Source organism: Solea senegalensis, linkage group LG10, assembly GCF_019176455.1.
Source record: "Solea senegalensis isolate Sse05_10M linkage group LG10, IFAPA_SoseM_1, whole genome shotgun sequence".
In the NCBI taxonomy this organism is placed as follows: domain Eukaryota; kingdom Metazoa; phylum Chordata; class Actinopteri; order Pleuronectiformes; family Soleidae; genus Solea; species Solea senegalensis.
Genome location: NC_058030.1, coordinates 8,419,163 through 8,445,861, shown reverse-complemented (window position 1 = coordinate 8,445,861; position 26,699 = coordinate 8,419,163). Strand labels below are relative to the sequence as shown.

The 26,699-nt window shown below is 40.1% G+C and overlaps 1 protein-coding gene across 3 annotated transcripts; it reads left to right on the top strand.

Annotated features, from left to right (window-relative positions):
- Window positions 1-26,239, top strand: LOC122776076 (anoctamin-1-like). 3 transcript variants are annotated; one of them, XM_044036432.1, is made up of 27 exons: window positions 69-131; window positions 251-327; window positions 1,114-1,228; window positions 4,951-5,343; window positions 10,520-10,618; window positions 11,093-11,244; window positions 11,877-11,931; window positions 12,150-12,198; window positions 12,441-12,496; window positions 12,595-12,636; window positions 13,237-13,301; window positions 13,896-14,030; window positions 15,520-15,680; window positions 15,894-15,976; window positions 16,245-16,256; window positions 17,988-18,062; window positions 18,491-18,559; window positions 18,641-18,842; window positions 19,213-19,324; window positions 19,405-19,462; window positions 19,925-20,025; window positions 20,279-20,421; window positions 20,867-21,019; window positions 21,718-21,770; window positions 21,934-22,118; window positions 22,355-22,460; window positions 23,610-26,239. In XM_044036432.1, coding segments are annotated over exons 2-27 (2,934 nt in total). In that variant the 5' UTR covers window positions 69-131; window positions 251-325; the 3' UTR covers window positions 23,868-26,239. The 3 variants fall into 3 exon arrangements, with proteins under 3 accessions (XP_043892365.1, XP_043892366.1, XP_043892367.1); XM_044036430.1 differs by lacking the exon at window positions 251-327 and having other exon boundaries at window positions 1-131; XM_044036431.1 differs by lacking the exons at window positions 251-327; window positions 16,245-16,256 and having other exon boundaries at window positions 1-131.
- Window positions 26,240-26,699: the final 460 nt, after the last annotated feature.

Here is a 26,699-nt window from a genome sequence, read left to right as displayed (position 1 = left end):
GCAACAATCATAGCAGGCTGATAATGTGTGTCCTCCATTAATACAATTTTCCTCTAGGGATTTTAGATGCAAAAACAAAACCCTATTTACTCCAGTGAATCTTGGACAAGTGGCTGCACAGCAGTGGTAAGGTAAGTGTCCAGGTACTGCATCAATACATAGATCTGCTTGTTCCGTATTAACTCACATTTTTGTCAAGTGATGTTTTTTGTTTTCGTGGCTAAAACCGTCTTTTCTGATGTCCCTGCAGGCAGCCATGTTTCTCTAAGCTCACACCCTCTTGTCTCCACCTGCTTCTCAGCACAGCGAGCACACACTCAGGAGGATGTAAGACACCAACCTTGTATCACGTTAACACACCAGTTCAGCTGAGGTGCATGTTAAATGCACTGCTCGAAAAAGTACCCTTGTCTTATCATACTGTAATAACACATGCTGTGTTTAGAGGCTGCTGCTGCTGCTGCTATCTGTTGCTGGATCACTTGCAGATCATCAGAGCTCAGAAGACTATTAATTGATTCACTCTGGAGCTTTATATCATCACACACAAACAACCTTCTGTTGACTTATGACTCTTCTCTAGGCATGTTTGGAGTTTGTGAGCCATATAATGCATCACGCGTGACCTTGTAGTAACCGGTAGAGAGAGTGTGTGTGTGTGTGTGTGTGTGTGTGTGTGTGGGTGTGTGGGGGTATTGGCTGTATATTGGGGTGGTCGATCTTGTAGTGATTACAGTTGAGCAGAGACAGAGGGAGAGAGGTTCATCAGAGTTTTATCGTTGCCTAAGTTTAGATCTTGGCTCAGAGACGGCTTCTCGAGTAACAAGGCAGCAGGCTCACTTCAGCCACTCCACACTGAGACAGAAACAGAGCTCCTCGCAGAGCTTTAAAGGAAGGCAAGCAAAGCCACGGAAGAGTGGCAAGTCAGAAGAAAAATAAGAGGAGAAGCAGGGGAGGGGCCCCTCAACACCAAACACTGTCATATAACAAGACTTTTCAAACAGAAGACACAGACGTAGAGAGAGAGAGACAGAGAGGAAGAGCACAAAGTGGACTATTTAGCTTGCAACTGGCTCTTCATCACATCAGTTTATCTCCATTTTCAAATTACAGGGATTGGAGAATGACAGAGGACGCAGAGGTGGAAGTCAACCTGTCGCCAACCTCCGAGACCGAGCAACAGGCTCCACATTTTCTACGAGATGTTATCTTCCACGGCAAGTTTAAGGTGAGCGTCTCTGTGCGGGACAAACTGCATGTGGACTGATGGAGACAAATGAGGCAAGAGAGGAAGAGAGGGACAACGAAAGGAAATCAGCTATTCATCAGATACACGTGTCAGAATGGGCCCTTTGCACAGCAACTGGCTGATCAAGTCACAACAGTGTGACACCAACATCTAAATGGAACTCAGCCATCATTCATTCGGTTATTTAACCTGTTGTGCCAGAAAACGCACATGTGGAATGATTAAGGCTTAGAGACACTTAGTGCAAGAGCAACTAATATGACAAAATAGTAAGACCTTTTAGTTTGATTGCTGTGTCAGTCCTCAAATCTCAACATGGGGGAAGTGTAGTAGAGAGCTCAAACATAAAATAACAGGCTGATTTATAATGAATTGATGCAAAAGAAAAGAGCCCTCAAAAGACTTTAATGAACGAACAACACAGTATGGGATAAGGACACTTACTAGTCAGTAATAGCCTGTCAGAATTAAGTGCAACATGACTGAACATGACCAAAAAAAAATCTTTTCCATTTCCACTCCATCACTGCTTCAGTCCACAAGGAAGAACAAAACCAAGATTCTGTGTGAGTTTTGTCCTTAACTGCCCTTTGCCGCCCAGGTCTCCACTGTTTGTCACTGATGTTCTGAGCAGCAAAGAGCTTAAAAAAGAACAGCTGGATCAGATGTGTTTCTGTGTGTGGAATCATGTTTTCCATATCATACTACAACGAAAATAACCAGACACCGCGAGAGCGTGTAAATATCAGAGAATCATCCACAGTCAGTGCAGCTTGTTGTTACTTTTGTACGTGTTGGTTGAGAGGGTGAGAAGACTGAAAGGAGACGCATTTCTTCAGTTGCTCTAATGAAACAGTCTTGCCTGACATCAGACGACGGCCCAAGGCATGAAATAAGTCACTATATTTGGGTACACACAAATATGCAAAAGTATTTGAGTCATTTTAATCTGGGTCTTGGTATTAGCAGAGGATTGTTGTGTCGTGCTGCAGGTGTTTGGTCACTTGTGAATGTATTGTGACCTCAGTACTGTGGTGGACAGATGTTTTACACAAAGACAAATCTACCCTATGTGGGGTGGATTGAGCAGGAAACGGGTGCTCACCTTCCAATGTTGGTGTAATGTTCATCCACAGCCATGACCTCATTGCTCAGTCTCTTAATTTATCTTGGAACATAATGTCAAAGCAAAGGACTGATATGAACGAATTATCTGGAAATGTGGGTTTTGGCACTAGGAAGAAATATCGATGGTGAGATACATTGATACAGATACATATTGAGGATTTTTAACCGTTAACATTATTGACACTGTTGAAAACTGAGCAGCCTTGGTGGTGGTTTGCACTTGCTTTCCAGTCGTTTGATGCTATTATTACTGATTGTCACTACATTTCATAGGCATAGTCTCTTTTTCTACCATTTAGGTTTTCAGATCTTGTAATTTTGAGGACTTTGACTTTCTTTGTTTCAGAAACGTCGTCAAGGTTGAGTGGCTTTGATTATGGAGCTACACTCACAATCATTGTCATGTAGGATACCACCAGTGTTTAAGTATGCAATTGATTATTATTGCACTCTCACATAATTCTGCTTGGATTATGAATTATAAAAGATTTAATTGATTCTAAAAAATAATGGTTAGAATCAAAGCGGCAGGGGCTGTGGATCACTGATTTTTCATTACTAAAATTCAGTGATCCTACAATTTTCAACTTTATAATCAAACCACCTGTGGTGTCAACCAGGAAAATGAGATGAGCAGCAGATTATACAAATGTTAATTAAAGTAGCTGTATGTAAGATTATTATTTAAAGCTGCAGTCAATGAAATTCTTCAGCTAAATAATGAGTTCAATGGTGTATTCTCACAGCTTCCGCTAATCTAGATTGTATGCTCGGTGAACATTAATCTCTCAGTCCCAGGACTCTGACAGTAAATCTAGGAGAAAGTTTTCCTGTCTCTTACAAAACACTTTTTCCAGTAGTCAGAAGACAGAACTCCACAAAGAGGCAGTCCTCTCTGCATGTGAGGTTTGGCTGTTTGTTGTTGAATCAGTGCCCCACATCTGCGGGCATCTTCATGAGATGATATGGGGAGGAGAAAGGGGAATGCTAATTTCAGCGACCGACAGGAAGGAATATAAAATCTTATCTTAATCATTATCCTTGTTTTCTTATCCCCGAGTGTTATTTCAGTTCTGATGGAGCAAATGTAACACACCCGATTTCTCCACAGGGATTAATAACATATTCTAATTCTACAAAGAAATATGTTTCCTTGTTTTTGTGTGTGGTAAGATTAGGTGATTCAGGTGTTTTCCAACTACAAACTGGGTCCAGCATTGACTGAGATGTCGCCACATAACCTTACCCATGACTAGTAAACTGATCAAGTGTATGGGTCGAGTTACCCTTTGAGTATGAGTGTAGTTTGATCTGTAGGCACCTCCCCTCAGATCTGCCGCCAGGCGTCCTAAGTACGCGATAGGATAAATATTGTAAACTTGTAACAGCTCATAATTCATCCGCTATTTATGTCTCACATGCGTTGGACGATAGTGAACAAAGCAGATGCGACCGATTCCATCACAAACGGCCAATTGAAAATCAAATGTTTCATCCTCGACAAACATTCCCTCACTTCATCCACAGCTGTTTGCCTGAAATATGTCAGAAGTTCAGAAGTCAGAGTGTTCACCACCAGGACAAAGACCCTGGAAACAGGGAAACAGGGCAGGAAGCCAAACACCAATTACACAGCTGCTTTCACACACAACAAGCCAGCCACCAGCTGACAGCCCGCTGCATCTGGAGACCAGGATGGACGTCAGAGCTTTCTGTGTCATGTGATGAGTGTCATTTAGAGTAGCCAACACAGACACTGTATTCAAGTACATTAGATGAAGGTGCAGACGTTGTCCACAGAGTAGAAATGAAGTAACTAACTCACTAAACAGATTATTATTTTGGACTTTGAAGTCTGAAATGTATTAAAGTGACATTGTGGAAATGAACTGTAATTCATTTTATTTCTGCAATTCACATACATTTCCACCCCTTTCTTTTTTGACACATTAACTCTAATGTGACAAATCACAAAATCAAATAGTTGGCGAGAAAACACACATTTCTAGTTCAGAATCAGATCTGAAATTGGTCGTGTTTTACTATGAAACCAGAGTCAGTCTTTTTAAGTGAATATTAAGTGAAGCTGTGTCTGCATGTTTGTGCAGAGCTGCCAGATTAATCCTTTATGGATTAAGTTCACTTTGACTATAAAATGACTTGATTTCTGATGATCATCACAGTGTATAAGAATATCTGTGAATGACAGATAAACAGTGTGAGAGATTTAAAATGATAGTTTGGTTTTTTGATAATTTTTTTTACATACAGAACACAGATTTTGGTTAACTGCTGCCTCCATCAGTAGATTTACCAAAGTGACTCATATTTGTAGATCAACTGACCTGGTCGATGGCCATTTTTGTCAATACTCTTCGTTGAGGGTGAGTGAGAGATTTACAAAGTGAGGAAAAGTGCACTTAATTTGAGGCAGATTTTTATCAGTTGAGTCTTTTGTAAGTGGCTAAATTCTGTTTATTTTTTCATGATGTCAGCCATTGATTTAACACAGGAAGTGAGCAGAGCACAAACTCAGAAAATAATGCGTTCTTGCCTTCTCTTTGTTTTGCCAGCTGCTAAAGGCTTTAACTCCAGAGGAAACCTCGCACAGTCAACAAGGCCTTTACCTCCAGGACGGTCAGCGGCGTATTGACTATGTCCTCACCTACAATGTGAAGAAGCCGGGTGGCGGGCGTTCGATGCGACACTCGACATACCTGCTGACTGAAAATGCTGTGGCCCGTAGTTTGCGTCGTAGCCACCACAAACGTGACAAACGTGCTCGTCTTCACCAAGCACAGAAGGCGAAGGCCCAGTTGTCCCCACCATCACCAACAGTGGCCGACGTGGAGCTGGGCTGTGCTGGAGAGACCCTCAACGGCCACGAGGACCACAAGGCCTTCAGGAGGGAGGAGTTTGAGGCTAAACTCAGAGACATGGGACTCGTGCTGGAGAAGGACGAAGACGTGAGTTAACGAATTTATGCATCTACTTTTGCCAGAAACACTCCAATTGCAGTAATCACTGTGTCAAAGAGTCAACTTAGCGCAGGTATTTATGATATGATGTACTGGAAATTATTGAAAGGGGTCATATGTAAGAAATATATTGTATCAAGACATAAACTGAACATGATATGTCATCATAAATTTAGGAAATATGGTCCATCCAAATACTGGATTTTCTGATAGCAATGGTGCGCTCATTATATTCACAATAAAAAATGGTGTTTTTTTTATACAGCTCATAGCAGTTCAAGGCACGGGTTGCCAGCAACGAGCTGCAGCTATGGGTCAGAAACGTCTTATTTTACCAAACTCAACTACCCCTCTTGAAAACTTCACCACTAGAAGAGAAGAGAAACAAGGGTCTGCAGCGGAAATGCGTTAAAATGTAGACGACTGAAAGTTGAGAGACAAAGTTGAAAACTGGAGAAAATGTTTTCTCACACAGGAAAGCAGTTAGCTCAGTGAAGGATAGCTAATGCTCTCTCTCTCTCTCTCTCTCTCTCTCTTTCTTATACGTACATGTTGTTGGTGGGTATTTAACGCGTTTAATGCTTTAATGTTGCCTTGTCACGTCCTCTCATCATTAGATATTTCTCAGCTGCTGTTGAGCAGACACACCTTTACTCTTTCAGTTTAATTCTCTGCCTATTGCTGACATGTGAGGATGAATCAATAGGTTCACTGTTCATAGATGTAAAACAGATGGTGGGACAGTTACGTGTGTGTGTATGCACATGAACACAGTTAAAAGTCCTGCTCTGGTTTTCTTTGTTCTGGAAGGTTTGGCAATGCACGCTCTACAATGTTTTGAACTGGGATTGCAGTAACCAGTGTACACACTAGTGGTGTGTACGCTGGTGTGCATATTAACATTTAAGTAGAAACATACAGTAAATGTGAGTTAAGCAAGGGAAATAGAAAGCTTAACGTTGTACAGTATACATGTAGAGAGTAGGTGAGTGCGTTTGTGTGCTACAGGTCACGATACTTGCAGTCCTTGCTTGCACCACGTGCTCAGACCACAGCAGGTCTCATGTTACATGACTCTCACAGCGACTCTGACAAGTAAACAGGATCTAACAACCTGACGTGTGTTTCTGAGGCTTTCAAATCCGAAATCGCAAAAACACTAAACAGATTTTTAATGATTCTCATGTGTTGCGGGCGTGCATGCGTGATCCATGTCAACGGGAAAAACAGACCATGAAACTAGACTTGTAACAGCTACTATGCGTCAAATGACTCAAGTCCAGGAGGAGGACAGTTTAATCTGGTAGTAAATCCCGAGGGTCTTCTTCAGTTGAATGTTTTGGATTAATTTCTGTCACTACCCAGGAACTCATTTAATGTTTTGCTCAAGTGCAGGAACTTTCTGAGAACTCAACAGTGAAGAGATTGAGCATATGACGAGGCATGGGTGCAGATGTGTTCTGACGGTACTTGAACACAACAATCAGTGTAATGACACACAGGGCAGTGTGACATGACTAGCCATCAGTACTTTATTAATATAAACATGTATTTACATAGGTAATGTTTGTCTCCTTCCTAATGCTAGGTAGGTTCCTATAGCAGAGGATGTTAAATGCAGAGAAAGAATTTCCTTAAGGGATTAATAAAGTATAAGAAAAGAAAATTCTGCATGTTGACATTTTGTCTCTGTGTAAATTGTGTGAATGGTGTGATATAGAAAGAAAGTGCTGCATGAGTGTGCACGTACATGGGTGAATGGCAAATCGGCAGTGTAAAGCATTTTTACTATTTATTCCCTGTGACGGGCTACAGAGTGGTGTGTCCCGATCTGGGCCTGGGTTTTCTTCAAGGTCTCTGGTTTCCTCCCACATGTCCAAAAACATGCAGAGGTTAATAGGACACTCTAAATTGTGTGGGTGTGTGAGTTTGTCTCTATATGTTGGCCCTGCATTGAACTAGCGACCTGTCCAGGGTCAAACCGCCTTTCGCTGAGATTGGCACCAGCAGCCCTGTGTAACCCTAGGATAAAGTGGTAGATAATGAATGAAACTCCCCACAGAGGGGGGAGGGGGGGTTCCTCTGTATGCTCCAGGTTTCTCCCACAGTCCAAACATGCAGATGAAGTGCTGTCTGATGTGGGTATTACTGAAGTAAATGTAATCCCGAGCTGGATTTTATGGAAGGGTGATTTGGTTGTTATAGTGCATCACCCTCTGTTTACGTCATACCATACATCCTTACACTGCTACATCCTCACACACCTTCAGTAACAGTCGTCCTTGCTGCTGAAGGATTGCAGATACTGCAAACATGACAATCAGAGATGATGTTACCTGGGATCAGTGCCAGTGCCTCTCAAAGCTCTCCAGAGCATTTGTGTTAGCACCCGCATGGGAGATGTGGGACTAATTTGTTAAGCTTTTCCATGGATCAGTGTAATCTGTGCAGCAGTTTGACCTGCATTAAGGTCATGTCACACACACACACATATGTACTTAAAGAGAGATAAAAATAGGATCTCCTCCAGTGGCTCCCTTCTGAAACCTGTGCTCTTAAATCTCTGTGCCACAAATGTTTGACGTGTGGCTTTGAAACATTAGAATATAATAGGTACACATGCTGCAAGTGATATCTCCTCTGTACATGTTAAATTGAGGGAAACATCCATGAAGTTATAAACCCCCTTTTCTTGCCTGTCATCAAATACATGTATTAAATGGTGAGATAATGATGAATTATTCTAGGGATCAGTAGAGCCGATTTAACAGACATAGTATTTTCTAATCTTAATCCAATCCTCCAAGAAAGGTGGAGAGACTGCAGAAGCTAGGGATTGATTAGGAAGATAGAGCACATTGGGTTTTGTTTTTGTCACCAGTAAAGATACGTTTATACGTTCAACACACTTGTCCCTTAACATTGGGAATGTTCTAACAATTTAAGAATCTAAATAACAATCTTTTCCTAATTGTTTTCCATAAAAGAGATCAAATAAGATTAACAATCGACGATCATTTGGTTTAGAAAAAGCCCTGATCAACAACCACAAAAACACAAGTAAACGCTGTACACTTGTACACTTGTTGCTAAAATCTATACAAATCATATTAGTTATTCATTATAACATGTTTAAAGCTGCGTGGTCAGGTGCAGATTTGCTTTGATCCTGTTTAAAGCTGCGTGTGTGCTCTCGGATACAGTTGCTTCACATACACGTCCGTTTGAGTTCTCTTGAACGCCTCTCAGATTTCAGCTCTGGTTCTTAGAATTCTGTGAAAATATCCTGTCAAGTATTCCATTCTATAGAATGTCAGCTATGATGATGATGATGATGATGACCAAGTACACCACCACTAACTCTTTGCCAACCGGCGCTTTTGCTGTACTTCTGACAGCGTTCCTGACTGTTGAGCCAGGTTCTTTGGCTCTCTGTCAGCATGGATCATATTTTATTTTAACTGGTCTTTACTTTCTATAGATATAATTGGTCACATGTTCGTGGTAATATGCTACACTTGGAGCCAGGTGTCCTTGACCACTGTCATCTGTGATCGTCCTCATGAATGGATGGGATTTCATCTTTCTTTATTTCTGCTTGGTCTGTGGATGCCCTTCCCTGAACATTCACACATTTCCATAATTAACTTTAGTGCTGTTGATGCTTAAACCCCTTTAACCCCTACTATATGTAGCGTATCGAAGACTTTGTGCAAACACACTTTGCATTACCGTAATTACGCGACGGTTTGTGCTATTGGAAAAATTCCAACAGTTTCTGAAAGCGGAGAGGTCAAAATAAATATGTGGATATTACAGTAATTTCACTTGCACTGTTGCAGTAAGCCGGCAAACCAGCGTCTTTGTCACCAGAGAGGAGAGAGTTGGAAAAACGCCTGTACATAGTTTCCATTTTTTGGCCTGTATTTGACATTGAGACAAAGACTCAAACAAATGTAGGTCAAGTAGACACAAATGCCACATGTGGCATCACGACATGATAGCCATATGTTAGGTCATACTTTCTTGTCCACAATGTGGATATTGTCTTTGGGTCCATGTTGAAAATGACAAAGTCAAACAACAACTTAAAAAGAAAGACAGCACAACATGGAGAGCTTGGAGTTCAATTTACAGTCAACAACTATTTAACAGGGAGTGCCTTATGATGATTAGGGGTTTATATATAGTCCTCCCTGCTTTCTTCACACCAAAGACATCAGTTACAACATTTTAGTGCAAACAGATGAGCAAAACCTTTATTTTTGGAACAATTCTTCAAATCGATATAGAACCATAACTCAGGTTTAATTTAATTTTCATTATTTAATTTGTGTTAATTCCATCTTTATTTGAACTGTGTGCACATGCTTAGGCCAAAGTTAAATCAGAGAAGCAGTGGGTGTGGAAACTGTGAGCAATATTTATAACAGATCGTCATCTCTCATCTATACTACACCTCTCAAATTGCTCAAAGTTATAATCAAAATAATGAGCTCATAACGAGTAAATCTGACAACTGGAACATGTGTTCTTGTTTCTTCTACATCCCATGTCTTGAGCAACTGTTTTGTGGGTCAGATTTTGTTTCCTTTTGTGATTCTATGAGCTGAGAAAGAAGTGTTTGAATGTATGGTGAGATTTTTAAAAGATATTATGATTATATTGTTATATTGTTTTTTGTTTTTTAAAGTAAAAGCCAGTTGGTTTCTTTTTTATATTTAACTATGGGTAGTTTGGTGACATCCGCATCTCAGTGTCTTCAACAATTTTGGGAGGCAGCCAGTTTGTGTGAAACTATGAGCTGGGTTGCAGTTTTGATATGTCTGAGCATCATCCACGTAAATGTGTAAACGGATATTGTGATATTCTGTATAAGGTGCCAGCATATAAATAGAAAATTAGCCTGTCTACAGCAGTGCAGTGGCTACTGTAGACAGCAGTCACACTCTTCACACATAGGTGTTGATTCCTGGTTTCCTAAAGCTGTCATAAGGGAGCAAATGCAAACTCCCACTGCAAATGGTCGTGTGGATGGATGGCATCATGTCCAAACACAAGGCAGACATGATTCAACATAAGCTTTAAATGTTTCTTTAAAATGAACAGTATGACATAAACATCTGAGATGGATTTGTATGTGTATGTACTTTCTGTCTCTAAGGGCAAGATCCCAGGGTTGGGTTTCGTGAAGATTCACGCTCCTTGGAATGTTCTCTGTCGAGAGGCTGAATTCATGAAGCTGAAAATGCCCACCAAGAAGGTAAAAGACTTTCCAGGAATCAACTGACCTTTTTCAACTTACCCAGCTTTGATACAACCTGCGTGTACTGACTGTGCAACAGTCATTTTATATATGGGCTGATGAGATATACCAGAGTGCAATAATACCATAGAAGAGATCTGCAATAGTGTTACATATGTACTTTTCTGCAGTTATGCTGTGTATTTTATTTACTGAATGGGTGTATTTGAATTTGCACAGCAAACTGTCCACTATTATTATTTGGATTCATTGAATGAGTCCTAAGCATGGAGTCCTAGTTGTGCAAATCCAGTGCCAATGATTACAAAGTCTTGAAGGAACAAATCTTCTGTTTTGTTGTGTTTTGTAAAATGATCTGTACTTGGATGATTTTCTTTTTTACTCTGCATGGCTGTCACATCATTGCAGAAGTAAGAACATGTATGAGAACCATTTGGTGCTTTTGGTTTTTGGTTTTGTTGGGATTTCTAGGTGTATGAAGTCAAGCAGTCGAGCAGTGTCGTGGAGAAGATCAGTTCTCTGGTCAGCAAAGCTCTGGAGCCTTTACACCCTCATGTTGAGGAGCATCGACCCAAGAACATCAAACATCTGTCTCACACTTTCACAAGGGAGAAATTACACCTGTAAGTGCACTTGAAGATCAACAAAGCCATGGTTCAGTTTGTACTGCAGTGCAGTTTGGACTGGTTATATTTCTGCTTCAGTTTGAAGGAAAAACAGAATTATTATTATTTTCCTTTTGCCTTAGTTTTTTTGGATTATTACATATAATCAAAAATGTTCCAGTTGCAATCTTGTGTTTTCCTGAATTGATTATATTTTCACTTCAAGCATTATCAATAACACATCAGACTCTGTCCAAAATAAAAATGCAATTCTGTGTTATTCCACTCCACAGTAACAGTTACAATGGCAATTGTTGATTGTGATAACAATGCAGAATATTATTGTGATGGCTGATTCTTGGTTAAATATTTGTGGTCCAGGAAAAGCAAAAAAAACCCACATGATTCTGATTTAACATTAATACAAATAAACAACTTGGTCACTTTATCATCTGCTCAAGCACCTGTTGCTTTTTATGTTTGACCGTGCTTAAGTCTCTTATATTTAAAAGCATATCACTAAGAGTATTATTGTAGGTTTTTCTACTTTTAGTGTCTCAGGATCTCAATGAGTGAACAATCTAGACTGAAAGACATAACTAAATATGAGTGTATTATATTAATGTGTGTGTGTGTGTGTGTTTTCATAGGTTTGACCTGTCTGACAAAGACAGCTTCTTTGACAGCAAAACCAGGAGCTCAATAGTAAGTCCACTGAAGCCTGTGCGCTACATAAGGAAACCAACACATGTGACCAACTTCAGTGGATAATTCCTTATTGTACAATTTCAACAACGGCCAATATCACCATTAGAACTTTGCCTAAAGACACTTGAATGTTTGCTGTAGGTTGTTTTTTTAAAATTGGTTTTCTACAGAATGGTGAATGACTTTAACTTCTACTGTTTTTCATTGAATTTTAGGTTTTTGAAATACTGAAAAGAACAACATGCACGGCAAAATACAGCATGGGTAAGTGTGGATCTCCACCGCTCTCACGAAACATTACATTTACAGATGCTTTTCAAGTAAACCTATGAAAATAAATCCGACTGAACGCAATCGAAATCCAGATCTTTGGTATTTGCTGGTACTTAATTAATCCTACGAAGAAAAGAAACTCCTTTAGTCCATTCTACGTTTAAGTATATTTCTTAGCTCCAGAGTTTGGGGGACACATTAGCTGAGGTGGACATAAAACTTTCTCTCTGTAGGTATCACCAGTCTGCTTGGCAGTGGAGTCTACACGGCAGCTTACCCTCTACATGATGTGAGTCAAACTCATCCTGATTCTAGTGGATTATCACAGATATTGGTAATAGATATATTTGAGTATTCATGCTGATCAGTGTACTTTTTTTCTTCCAGGGAAATATCAATAAGGAAAGTCCAGAGTCCAGTGACAGAAAGGTCAGACACCTGCAAACATATAGAGCTAAACACACAAAGTAATCCCAGCTCAGAGATCGGATTACCAGTTCTAATCCATGTCTTGTGATTTACTTCATACCATTTCCACCTTATTTTAAACTATATTACAAAACTATTGGAGCCAGTGGCAAAATATAATAGCTTTGACTTCTGAGGCCCCTGACACAAAATGGCACAGGTGTCAATCTCTTTTAAAAAGTGAACACCTTTTTCTTACTTTCTCAAGGCAGCTGTAAGTGTTTCATTGACACCTTGTCTGAAGACAGTGTTTCAGTATTACACTAATATGTCAAGACATGCATGTAAACTGTCACATACACCGGTGGTTTGCTCACGCACGCAGGGAAACTGTTTTCTATGCAGAGAAAGAGTTCTATTATGAACCAACACCTCGTTCCACTGTTAAATTAACACACACGTTTACTTAAGATCATGAGTTTTGAAAGAATCTATAAGTGCTATTTGTGTAAATTAGCAAATTTGACTCAATCCGTGACAGAAAAGACGGAAAAATAAACTCTGACAAGCTCTTGTCCTGACTGTCAATGTACAACTGAACAAGTAATGTGATTGTTTCAGCTTTTGTATGAAGAGTGGGCAAACTACGGTGTCTTCTACAAATACCAGCCCATTGGACTTGTGCGGTGAGTGTGATGATTTCATCTGCCGTTCATTTTCAATGGTAATAACTGTAAAATCCTGTAGAGCTGTCCAGGCCATACAAGTTACATATTGTGCTTGTACTTCACATGCATTTATAACCTTGTTTCCTGAAGGACTGCCTTTAATATCTGCTGTATATGAACTGTGTGCAATAACTGATGTTAAACACATTTAATAGAAGCGACTGTTGGGTTTCTTAAACTGTCACTGTGGAAATACTCTTATAACTTAAAGAATGAACAACAATAATGATTTACCGTGCTAATCATCAACATAGACATGCTACAATATTTGTAATCTGATGACGTTTTTGGCCATATTGGCCAGATCTAGTTGCCATTAGATTTTCTAATTTCAAAGCTTTGAGTGAACTGTACTGTCACTAGTGTGAGTAAAGATATTTTACTCACTCACAAGATATATTTTTTTATATCTGAAATCCTTCTACCAAGCAGCTACTGCTAATTTTCAGCTAACTAGCGACTAACTCATTACTAGTTCACATATATTGTTGCTTAATGTCAAATCAGAGTTGTTTTCATCTATCTATGTGTGTGTGTGTGTGTCTGGTGTAGGAAGTATTTTGGTGAGAAGATTGGTCTATACTTTGCCTGGTTGGGCCTGTATACCCAGATGTTGATTCCTGCCTCCTTAGTGGGGGTCATAGTTTTCCTGTATGGATGTGCAACAGTTGATGACAACATACCAAGGTAAGCACACTCACCTGGATACAGCAATAAAGTGATGTTTGTCAGCTCTTTTTATTCGATGTCACCACAGAATTATGGTTCATGGAACATTAGTAGTTTAAAGTTGTTGTTGTCTTTGTAGTAGTTGATTGGATCACCAGAAAATAGTTCATTGTTAAGACCCACCCACGTTGTTTGAATTTGAACATTTTGGGATTGAGGCTCTCTGTTGTAAGCCCCTCCCACAGGATGAGCATGGACAGATGCATGTGGATTATATACTTGAACATACACATGGACCAAAGCAATTACTCAACACAAAAGTTGTCACAAAAGCCAATAGGAACGTCCTCTCTCCGTCTGAACTGCCCTGTGATTGGTCAACGTCTCTTAGCAAGCTTGCCCAAAGCTGGAAGAGCAGAAGTCATGTTCTCTCTCAGATCACTTTCTCAGATTTTAATGAGAATTTTGCTCAATAATGCAAAAAAATAAATGTTGCCTACCACAGCTTTAATATGTTTTAGGTATCAGTCTCATTGGGTACTCTTTTATGAGACCTTTGAAACCATTTTATAACGAATAAGCATTTTATTCTTAATTACAGTATATTTTAAGTAAGGATGGGGATCAGTATCAGTCCAATACTGGTAATAATCACTGGATTGGATATTGGACAGATAATCAAAAATATATCACTTTAAAGTATCTGTAAAACTGAAAAAAAGCATTTTAGCTGAGTCATGTTTGGACTTTTAATTTCTTCTTTTTGGGAGAACAATATCTGGTACACAATTGGAGAATCAAGGCTTTGAAATGATTAAGCGCAAATGTGTTAACAGCTTCATAGTTCATAAATGCTCTAAAACGACTGTATGGGACTAAGATTGGAATCGGTACATACTCATATCAGACACAAAAAAGTGGCATAATCCCATCCTTAATTTTTAGTAAAAAAGTCGGTAATATAAACTTTAGTGTTAAGTATTAAGTAAAATCATTGTAGATTTAAATAGTGAAGGGCAGACAAAGGAAATAGTTTGATAGATGAGATGAGTGAGAAAGTCCAGGGCCTCCTTTGCTTCCTCCACCTGCTTCTTATCATCCACAGGATATTATGACACACGCTGCCGGCACATATTTGCACTCACTGCACCACACACACGCTCGGCAGTAGTGTTAATATCAGAACGTCACCGGGGCGCACAATCGCACTGTAAGACAAAGCAGACTCCGTGTCCTGTCTGCTACAGGACACCGAGCACCAGGTTGGTCATTGTCTGAGGGAAATCGATGTGTGGGAATGAACATTTCGGGAGAAACAACAGGCCTTTAAGCATCCATAAAGAGACGCCAATCGAAAGTATTCAAATGAAAGGGATTACACTGTAATGTACTAATACAGCACAGTGTGTACTTCATGGTAGGGTGGGGCCATGCTGCAATGTAGATAGCATCTGGTTAATGAACGTAAGCTGATCTCTTGTCACGGATTGTGTGTCTTGTTTTCCAGCATGGAGATCTGCCACCCAAGGAACAACATCACCATGTGCCCTCTGTGCGACAAAGTGTGCAGCTACTGGAGACTCAGCACAGCCTGTGGAACCGCTCGGGCCAGCCACCTGTTCGACAACCCTGCCACCGTTTTTTTCTCTATATTCATGGCACTGTGGGGTGAGAGAGTCTGCTGACTCAGAAATACACTAATATGATAAGTGTTCAAACTATGCCTAGCTACATGTGCTGGTTATTTTTAACAGAACTGATCCTTCATTAAAGCACATGCCCCTGCACACTGTGCACACTCTTAATAACAAATGAATTGCAATGTTTTGGTCCTTCAGAAGTCAATCTTGAAAAAGATGTGTGTATTTTTCTAACACAAAGCTGCCATGTTCATGGAGCAGTGGAAAAGAAGGCAGATGAGACTGAACTACGAGTGGGACCTGACTGGGTTCGAAGATGAGGAGGTGAGTGGTGCTGTTGGTTAGCGACGCAATTGTGCACTAATGATATTACTTGCTGCGTTGATTTTAAGCAACCAATAACATCAACGACAAAAAACACGAAAAGTTAGAAAATGCAGTTTTAAATGTGATCTGAGAAAAAGTTGAAAACTCATTTAGAAATGTTTCATGTTTAATCTGATGTGGTTTTTTTTATGTTTACTAACAGTAACAGCAACTAATCGTGACCCTTACTTTTTGTTTCTCTCTCTATCTGGGTTATTTTTCACAGGAGGCTCTCAAGGTTTGAATAAATCATTATTTCTAGATAAACTTATCACATTTTTCCTTTTTCTTTTGCTGCTGCTGCCACACATTCATCATAACTCAACCCACAAATAAATGTGTTTTTATCGGTAGCAAAGGTTTTATGTCATTAGAATTTGTTGGTTGCAAAAACTGAAATTGCTTTAGTGACAATAAACTCAAAGTTAATTGGCAAAAATGCGGGAATTGAACAGAATCCGTGTGTGTGTGAGTTTGTGTACTTGTACTCAGTTTATGTCCTACCTGTAGACAAACAACAGGAAGGAGCAGTGAAGTTCTTCAATTAAAAAGTCCAGGCTTACAGTTGGGCAGACTATAATACTAAAGAAACTCGACTCGGCATTAACTAAACACAGTGCGACAGAACAGGTGAACTGACAAATGAGACTGGCGAGCTAAATGATTAAAAGTGAACTATGTTCGGGGCAAAGGAGGTAAAGCAGAAAAAAGACAGGAAGAAGACACACAAGGGAGAACATACAAAGTAAATGGAGGTTATCCAAAGTGCAAAACCAAAAATCCAAACCAACTGAAATACAAAATGAACAGGTTCAAAGCGTTTGTCACCGGGGGAGATCATGATAGTCAGACCTCAGCTCCAACACGTCTGTGTATACGTATGAGGTACAAATGTCCAGTTCACTTATAAATATTTGGACAGTTGTACATGTTTTGATCTTCAGATTCTGAGCTTCAGTTCCTTTCATTTGAAATAAAGTAATGGACACGACGTTAAAGTGCAGAGTCTCAGCTTTGATGTGGGGAGGTTTATGTGACAGTCCAAGAACTGTGTCGGAGACGTTTCCCCTTAACGCACAAACTGCAGCGGTCCAACAGTAATGGACTCGATGGATGCGATACTTTAAAACACTCCATCACACTCCAGGTATGAGAGATCACACTGAGGATTGGTTGACACTGCTCTGCTGCTTTTCTTCCTGAAGCTGCTTTTCACACAGTCACTGCCGGCCCTCACACAGCAGGATATCTCTGGAAATGTGTCCTGCATGCTGCACACGGACGCCACACCTCACCTGAATGTCTCGGAAATGTTTCTGCTGTTGTGAACGTGTCTAACCCCCCAGTTTCCCCCTACAGCCACTACAGTTCACTACAAGCCTCATGGTGACCTTTGACCTTATTTTTCAGTACATCGTTGTACATTGTAATATCATCATCACAATACTGAGAGCACACAGAATATGTACCGTATATATGCTGTATGTCATACACAGATATGGATCTTTGATACACAGCTCAGACTTTTTTAATCCACATAGATTAAGGTAGGTCCAAACAAAGGAAATAATCTCATTGGAACTATTCATGTTACTACAAACAAATCAATCCTCCCTGTAGCTGATCAGTACATGACTGTGACTGATACTTGGATACTTGGGCAGCCTGTGGCCAAGGGGAAAGGGAACTTGACTTGTAACCGGAGGGTCGCCGTTTCAAATCCCCACCCGGGGTACCCCTGAGCAAGGTACCCAACCCCCAATGCTCCCCGGGCACCACTCAGTGTGGCAGCCCACTGCTCCTAATTCTAGGATGGGTCAAAATGCAGAGGAATACTTTCCCTAAGGGGATTAATAAAAATTAACTTGTGACAGCTAACAGTGAGGGTGCAGCCGTGGTACACACGCATCTGGTCACTTCAAACTGTTTCTGTAGTTCAATGTCATTTCTGTTTGTGTCACCATCACAGGACCATCCGAGGGCTGAATATGAATTCAAGGTGATGCAGAAATCTATGAGCAAAGATAAAAAAACCAAGCACAAGGTGATTACGTTCACTCCGTTACTACCAGATGTATCGCCAGCAATAACATTACTATGCTATAATTACAGTATAATGCAAAGGCAGCGACTATCTCTGTGATTAAATGTCAGTTTCATAAATATACACACAGGGAAAAAAACTTTAAGCCATGTGAGTGTCAGCATAAGAGTACACTATGTTAAGCACACTGTATGTATACCTGAGTAAGAGATTCAAACACAGAAATCAGTGTAGATAACACATTTGAACTAAGTGATGGAAGTGGCAGTTAAATCATTATGGCCTTTTTGTGGGAGATGAAGCCAGTTTACACACTTTAGCTTCCTCTTTGTCAAATGTTAGATAAAGCAGCAAAACATATTCATAAGATGCACATATTTACCGTGCACTCTTCCACAGTTATTGTGAACATGTTTTGTCTTTTCCAGGTGGAAAAGCTCACCTTTCGAGACCGCCTTCCTGCCTACATGACTACTGTTGTCATGATGTTGTTGATGGTAAGGAAAACCTCCTCGTGTGCATTGCACCTGACTGAACACGGATTATTCCTTTGCCCTCACAGCCCATGCATTCCGCAGATTGGTGTTACCTTTGCTATTGTGTTCGGAGTGATTCTCTACCGGATCTCCACCAAAGCCGCGCTCCATATGAGCTCCAATCCAGTCACACGGAGCCACGTGCAACTGACAGTAAAAACCACTGCAGCCATCATCAACCTGGTGGTCATCCTCATTCTGGACGAGGTGTATGGTGCCGTAGCACGGTGGCTCACTGTGTTAGGTAAGTGAAATGTAAAACTGGCTCAGTGGAGCCACAGGACTTGGACCTGCATCTTCTTATATTTTCCTTTGCACCGAATAAACACTGCAATGTGCACGGTTTGCCTTCTGAAAGGCATTGTTCCGAGACTGCGAGATTCACTTAAAAAAATGTCTCGCAAAGGAAACTGTCCGGAGACTGGACTTTTTTTTTACCCACTCTGGGCTTCTTATACGGTCAAAGTGAGCCTCTTGTGGCCTAAATTAGTATTACAGTACATCAAATGATCCTGACTAAAAACAATAAGTAATCCCACTCTTAAATGGCGGAATAACTTTGTTCAGAATAAACATTTCCTCTGAAAAAGTGTGAAAACTGTGTTTACTTTTAGAGGTTCCTAAAACAGACAAGAGTTTTGAGGAGCGGCTTATCTTCAAGACCTTCATCCTAAAGTTTTTCAATGCTTTCACTCCGATCATCTACATTGCTTTCTTCAGGGGAAGGTTAGTAACGTCACATCACAATCATCTTATATCAAACTATATTTTTTATCTGCATGTTCATTCTTTTTTTTTTCTTCTAGATTGGTTGGCAGACCAGGCAGCTACTGGTATGTGTTTGAATCCTACAGAATGGAAGAGGTCAGTTTTCTATTTAACTAAACCCTCTGTAATCTCACACTTGGATTAGGCTTGTTGTTCTCTACTTTGAAAGCATGGATTTTGTTCTGTATGTTATAGCACTTAGGAGAACGAAGGCTGGTGCTGAAGAGAATGTCATTTGATAGAATTACATCACCTGCATGTACCTGTATGCACAACCATTTGGGGCAAATTTGGTCCATTTGTGATTACTTAGGTTTTCTTTGTGTGTCATTTACGGTGTTTTGCACTGAACTATGTTCATGCATCAGTGAAGCAACTACCTTTATACTACATTTACTCTAAGTTGAAGGTTGATTTCATTCAGCAGCCACTACAAAACACTCACACAGAATGTCGCTGCATGTTTCGTGCACGACATGCCTTCAGGGAATCATCCAAGCAATATGTTTTTTGTGGTCCTTGTAGCACTCATAACACAGGATGTGGGCTGTTTTCCAGTGTACTCATGGAGGCTGTCTGATGGAACTGTGTATCCAGCTGAGTATCACCATGTTGGGAAAGCAGCTAATTCAGAACAACCTTTTTGAGATTGGAGTGCCGTAAGTATTCATTACTCACTCACATTGGTGGGATGCAAATCACTGCCTCATCAGTACAGGCTTTACATTTACCCCCATCAATTCCTAGATGATTTAAATGTGTTCATGTTGACACTATTAATCAAAAAGGCAATACAACATTAGGATGTCACTATAGTTGCATACAATTAGAGTAACCTGATAAAAAGGTGAGCATGTTCACATTTCTATACTATGTGTTTTGTGTGTGTGTGTGTGTGTGTGTGTTCTTCAGCAAACTAAAGAAGCTGATTCGCTACATTCGGTCAAAGCAAGGTGGTTTTCAAGAAGAAGAGAGAAAGAAGAAACTGCTGAGATATGAAACAGACCACTTCCTGGAGCCATTTGCTGGATTAACACCTGAATATATGGAAATGAGTGAGCACTGTCCTTGTTTATTTTCTATTTAAAGATCTAGGATGGTATATAGGAACATTCATGTTGCAATGCTACATGCAGGACCAACTGCGTAAGGACCATGTCAACATATTCCCTGAATAGGATGAAAATATATTGATTTTTAAATCTAGGAGCCAGCCTAGTTTCAGTCAGTGGGAAATAGAATTAAAACACAACAGGGCCAGATCATGCTCAGTGTATCCTAGATAGTGTGCTACAGTATAAGCACAAGAAAAGGTGAATCATAATAATAATCAGCTCCTATGGTGTAGATATCTGTGGTAAGATTCTTGTTAAACCTTGCATGAAGAGTAAATCCAGTACTCATCACTATTTGGGAAGGAACTCTGCAACAGACAGTTAATATACTTGTATACTTGTACTAAATGTTGGTAATATTTCGTCTGTCTTCCTCTCGGTCCAGTCATCCAGTTTGGTTTTGTTACACTGTTCGTGGCCTCCTTCCCCCTGGCTCCGCTCTTCGCTCTGCTCAACAACATCATTGAAATACGACTTGATGCCAAGAAATTTGTGACTGAGCTGCGGAGACCAGTGGCAGCACGAGCCAAAGACATTGGTGGGTTGCATTCAACATGCTGCAGCCGTCATTAAAAAAAAAGAAAAAAGGCACACAAGAAATACAGTAAAATCTTGATAAATGTTCCTACTGCTGATATCCTGTTTACTTGCAATTTAAAGCCAAGGTCTGTAATTCTAAAAAGCAGACTGCACTTTCTTTGCAATTTTGCTCAATAATGTCTAGTTTTTGTATTTATTACCTTTTATTTATTGATGGCTTTCAATAAATCTGATTGTACTTTGGAAACAAGTTCTAGAAATTAGAGCTGCAACTAACGTTTATTTTCGTAATTGATTAATCTGTGGGTTATTTTCTCGATTTTTTTGAGCAATCGTTTGGTCCATAAAATGTCAGAAAACGTTAAAAAAACGTAGATCACTGTTTGTCAAACCTGGATATGATGATGTTCTCAAATGTCTTGTTTTGTCCACAAACCAAAATGATTCTGTTTTTATGATTTCTTTGTTATCTGGAGCAAAGAAATCAAGAAAATATTAAGCTAAAATAATCATAAATCTTGTTTTTATAATGAAAAAAGCTTCAAACCGATTAATCAAGTATCAAAACAGTTGACGATTAATTTAGTAATCGATTAATTATCGATTAATCGAGTAATTGTTTCAGCTCTAATAGAAATAAAGTAAAGACACAGCTATGATATTCAGTAGCTGATGCAATATTGTTATTGTCTACAGGAATATGGTACGACATACTGAGAGGAGTAGCAAAAGTGGCTGTCATCATCAATGTAAGTAACACATGAATGTATTGATTTATGCTAATATAAATAGTTACCATTAATCTGATGATTCCACACTTTAATAGGGTTTGGACTGATTGATCAAAATTGAATATTAGAATAGAAGAATAATCCCCCACCCTACCACTTTGTCTCCAACAACTATTCCCAGGCCTTTGTCATCTCCTTCACCTCAGACTTCATACCGCGCATGGTCTACCAGTACATGTACAGCCCGGATGGCTCCATGCATGGATTTGTGAACCACACGATGTCCTATTTTAATGTCAGCCACTTCCAGGATGGTAAAGAACCCATGGAGCCATTGTACCTTGGATATCCCGTTGAGATTTGCAGGTAAGTAATCAGTTCACAGTAAACATTTTAAATATCACAAAAAGACTACAAAAGACAATCTACTTTGATGTTTTCTTGTTGTAATTATTACAACAAATATTTGCATCCCAGGATTTTGTAGCATTTTCTGTTGAACCCCTCACTGCAGTCATATACTTTTGTAGCTTTTAATAAGACCGTAGATGTTAGTTTGGCCCAACTTCTTATGCAAGTAAAGATGTTATTTTATCTCCAAGGTATAAGGACTACAGAGAGCCTCCTTGGTCACTGACTCCATATGAAATCTCCAAGGAGTTCTGGACAGTGCTGGCTGTGCGACTGGCCTTTGTCATTGTTTTCCAGGTGAGGTGATACATCATAGAGATTTCTTTATCATTATTGTTATTATTATTATTACATTTTGAAATCTATAAGTGCAGCACTCCCCCAAACAGTGCGGCCATAATGTGAGCAACAATACTGCTACTGTCATACTTTGTATTTAGTCTGCTGTGAATGTAATCACTGAAACAGTAAGGACTGTCAGTAGTAGCTCCACCTTGTCCCTTGTTTTACTTTTTGTCTTCGCCCTTCCTCACAAATTGTATTTTTTGCAACTAAGCAACCACACTCACATACATGCCCAACAGTGGCGATTGCTCTAAGACAGCAAGCTTCCTCTACAATGTCGTCACATATGTGCTGTGTTGCATTTACATTTCAATTCTAAACTTGCGCTAGAACATGATTAGAAGAATGTGTCACTAGTTTGTTCAGAATCAGCTGTTTATCATGACGGATCATCTAACATGATTTTTGTATTCCCGTAGCAGCCTCCGCATTAAAACCACTTGAAACTTAGCTTCAACTGTTCTCTATGGGACGACACAAAATAGTGTTGGTTTTTGCTGCGGTAAGCTCAACGGTGATTGGACAAATGTGGCAAAAACGTCACTGAAAGGGAAGCTGAGCTTCTCAGGGAGTCAATGAAGTCCAGTTTCTGAATGATGATTGTAGGAAGTGTCTGAAAGGTGGAACTAGTTTTTGATCGACAGTGTTGGAGAAACATACACGACAGCAGAGCCTTTTCTACTGTTAGTCCTGTGTGGATTTTGTGAAGGAAGTCTGAAGACAAACAGCTGGTTGTTTGTGTGTCATTTGCTCAGCGATATAGACCATTTTCATACAGTATACACTGTAAATAAAAATACTATTACAGCTTTTCAGTTTTACATAATTATCGAGTTTTCTTATTCTAGTTGTTTGTTTGCAAAATGTATGTATAAATAACTGGGCCTGAAATGAGCTTTAAAAGACCAGCAACTGGTCATGTGATGATTTTCATATGTGTTAGTATGCAGCTAAAACATCTCAGTCAAACGTAGTCTGTTACATCTAACACATACTGTGCTTTGCTTATAGGGGAATAATGCCATTTTAAAACTGGACTTTAGCTGTAATTTCACGTATTGGGAAAAATAAACACGACTCTCTTTCATTTATCTGTACCAGAACGTTGTGTTGCTGATGAATGACGTTGTAGACTGGCTAATCCCGGACATCCCGAAGGACATCAGCCTCCAGATCCACAAGGAGAAGATTCTATTGGTAGAACTGTTCATGAAAGAGGAGCGAGTCAAGAGCCATATCCTTGAGAGCAGAGTCTCAGCAGGAGGCCCTGCTTTCTGCAGCAGGAGCAACAACAACAACAATTACACAACAGCTCACCCGCGCTCTTCTCTGCACACCAACAGCACCAAGAGCTTCTGATGCTTTTAACAGGGATTTTTTTTTTTGGTTCACTCTTGGTGAGCAAGTCTTAGCTTGCTAGCAGCCTGCTTGCTCAGGCCAAGTTAAACTCTGTGATTTTGTTCTTGTTCGGAACATTCCAACAACTGGGAGAGCAGCTGGTTGACGATGCATGAGGAAAGTAAATGTTGGGCCAAATGTGTGTGGAGCGCAGCAAAACTGTACAGCGATCTGTACATGTGCACACATTTGTGAACGTGTACAAAGATCTCTACATGTGTTGTCAGATTTGTGACTGTGTATGGGAATCTTTGAATGTGTGTATTCAGGGTTTTATTCAAAACGTTCATTTAAAACAGTGTAAGATAACATACTAGTGGTGTACATTTAGGAACATGACGCTAAGTAAGTAACAAAAAGAGAAAACATAGAGACAGACAACCATTCACTCTTACAGGTATATTTAGACACTCACCAATTATTCTTCATGAGGAAAACCTGGAAACTTTGAATCCTGGTTTGACCAACCTGGATTCTTATCTCAGTATACAGATCCTGCATTTGAACACACAAAGTCTGTTGGTGAGGATTTTGGGATCCAAAGGCGTTCTGGTTTCTGTGTCTAGTTTGTTTGACCAAGCATTTTTGAGTTTCTGTCTGCATGGAGAGCAAAAGATGGACTGACATCTGTCAGGCATTTTCTATAGCATATTAGCCCAAAAACGTGCTAGTTGTGTGGCAATATTTTTTCTCACATTGCCAGTTGGAATTCAAAATGGTATCCACTATTATATACTGGAAGCCCCGAAAAATGGATCATTTGTAACCACACAAGAGCCAGTGGATGGTGAGATGATGTGGACTGAGAATTGTCTTGCTGTAAAGGCCCTGGTATACCTCCGCACACTGTGCGCATGATGCGAATTGCGTCATCAACGCGCAACATGCTCACCACGCAGAAAAAACATTCTCGACAACAGAAGAAGTAGTCCTCAAGGATAGTCTTCCGAGCTTCGACCTGGCGACCCCCGAACCAGCTGACACCCTGACTCCCCTGCCCAACAGGCATTTCAGCTGTGAGCCGCTCGAACCAGTATATCCGAGGGAGCTGTAGCATCGTTCTTTTCTTTGGTAGGAACACGTCCTATTCCCTACGTCCAGACGTGTACCGCCACCCGATGGTATAGTGAGATACTACAGGACCCTGATGTGTGAGTATACCAGGGTCCCCAATGTGTGACTCAAAATTCGAAAGTATACCAGGGCCTGAAGTCCACTGTGTCGATCATAGCACCAGTGTGTCACCAGTGAGTATTGTCTAAAGCATAAAATGATTTTTATAACTATTTAAAGCAATACCATCACTGGACCCATGGAGCATTCAAACCCCAAATAAAATCATATTATCTGAGTGAAAAAAGTGCCTTGTGCTACACACCTGCTGTACCTGACAGTTGTGGTTGTTTATATGTGAAGCTTATATGCAGCACTAGCACATCTGCATGTCTGCAGAAGTCCGTTATGGTTTGTTAGATGTAAATGTCCTCATTTATCCATGTCCGCGGCAGTTTCTGCAGACATTTTGCAGCGGACGTACACAAGCATTTTCTGACTGTGTAGCCTCTACCCTCTGACTTTGCATGCTACCTGTACTACATCCACTTTCCACAGTAACCATGGAGGCAAGCTTGAGGTGATGCTTGAAGGTCAAGGTTTGTACCCACACATGTACAACCATTGCTCAAATAATAAAAGGAGATATAAAAGAGGGCAAACTCCTGGCAAGAAATCCCCTGTATTGGAATGGAATACAAGATTGAGTCTGCACCAATAGAGCGCAAGACTAATGTGAACCCTTGCGTTACTATGATTGGATCTGCCTACATGTGTACATGAAAATGTATGTCCCAGGCTAAAACAAATCTGCTATGGGGAGCATCCAAACCAGTGATGCAGTGCAGCTACAAATGCTACCATAGCTGACTGTATACAACATGCAGAAACAGGCGAAGCCACATTTCCATTACTTCCCTCATCAGTGCTAACTTTACAACCTGAAAGACCATTGGCATGCACAGGCGGGGCAATCGCCCCCTACTGTACATGACAGCGTCCCAAAGAGTGTCCTTAGAGAAAAAGATACTCAGTGCTGTACAGAAAATGTCCACAACACTGTGACAGAAAGTGATGCTGTGCTGTAAATGATGTCCCTGTATAGGTTTACACAGGTGTGTGAGAATGTGGGAGGTTATATTCTAGTGGTGCCTCCTTCATCTTTGTGCACTAGGTGCCCTTTTAATCTTTGCCCCTGCCCTCCCAAATGTCTTTGCACACCCCTGTGAAAAACTTTCTGAATATCTACAAATTGGTAAAATAAAACAACATTAATGGATCATCAGTGTTGCAGAGTCTTGTTAATACATCTTCGACAGTAAGTAAAAAAAAAACACTTTTATAATTGGTGTTATATGTTCTGTCTGATCTGCATGGTTTGTATTGTATTGTTGGGAAACCAGTTCCTGTTTCTTAGACCCTGCATTTTTGTTGTCATTTTCATTATTATGAAAAAGTATATGTCAGTAACCAGTGTACACGTTTAATATTTGTGTACCCTGCACCAGACTAATCCTCACTTACATTTACTGCATGTGGAACAGTTAGTCCGTATACTAAGCTGTGATGCATTTAGAGCCTGAACTGAATACATCACTAATTCTGTTTTCTATGATCTAATCAAAGGGAGCAGCAAGGAACTGCAGTGTGAACCTCCAGTAACACAACAGGTGAGAACAGACACTCTGTACACAAACTAAATGTGGTTGTGTCACCACACAGTTTAAATGCAAGCTCTCT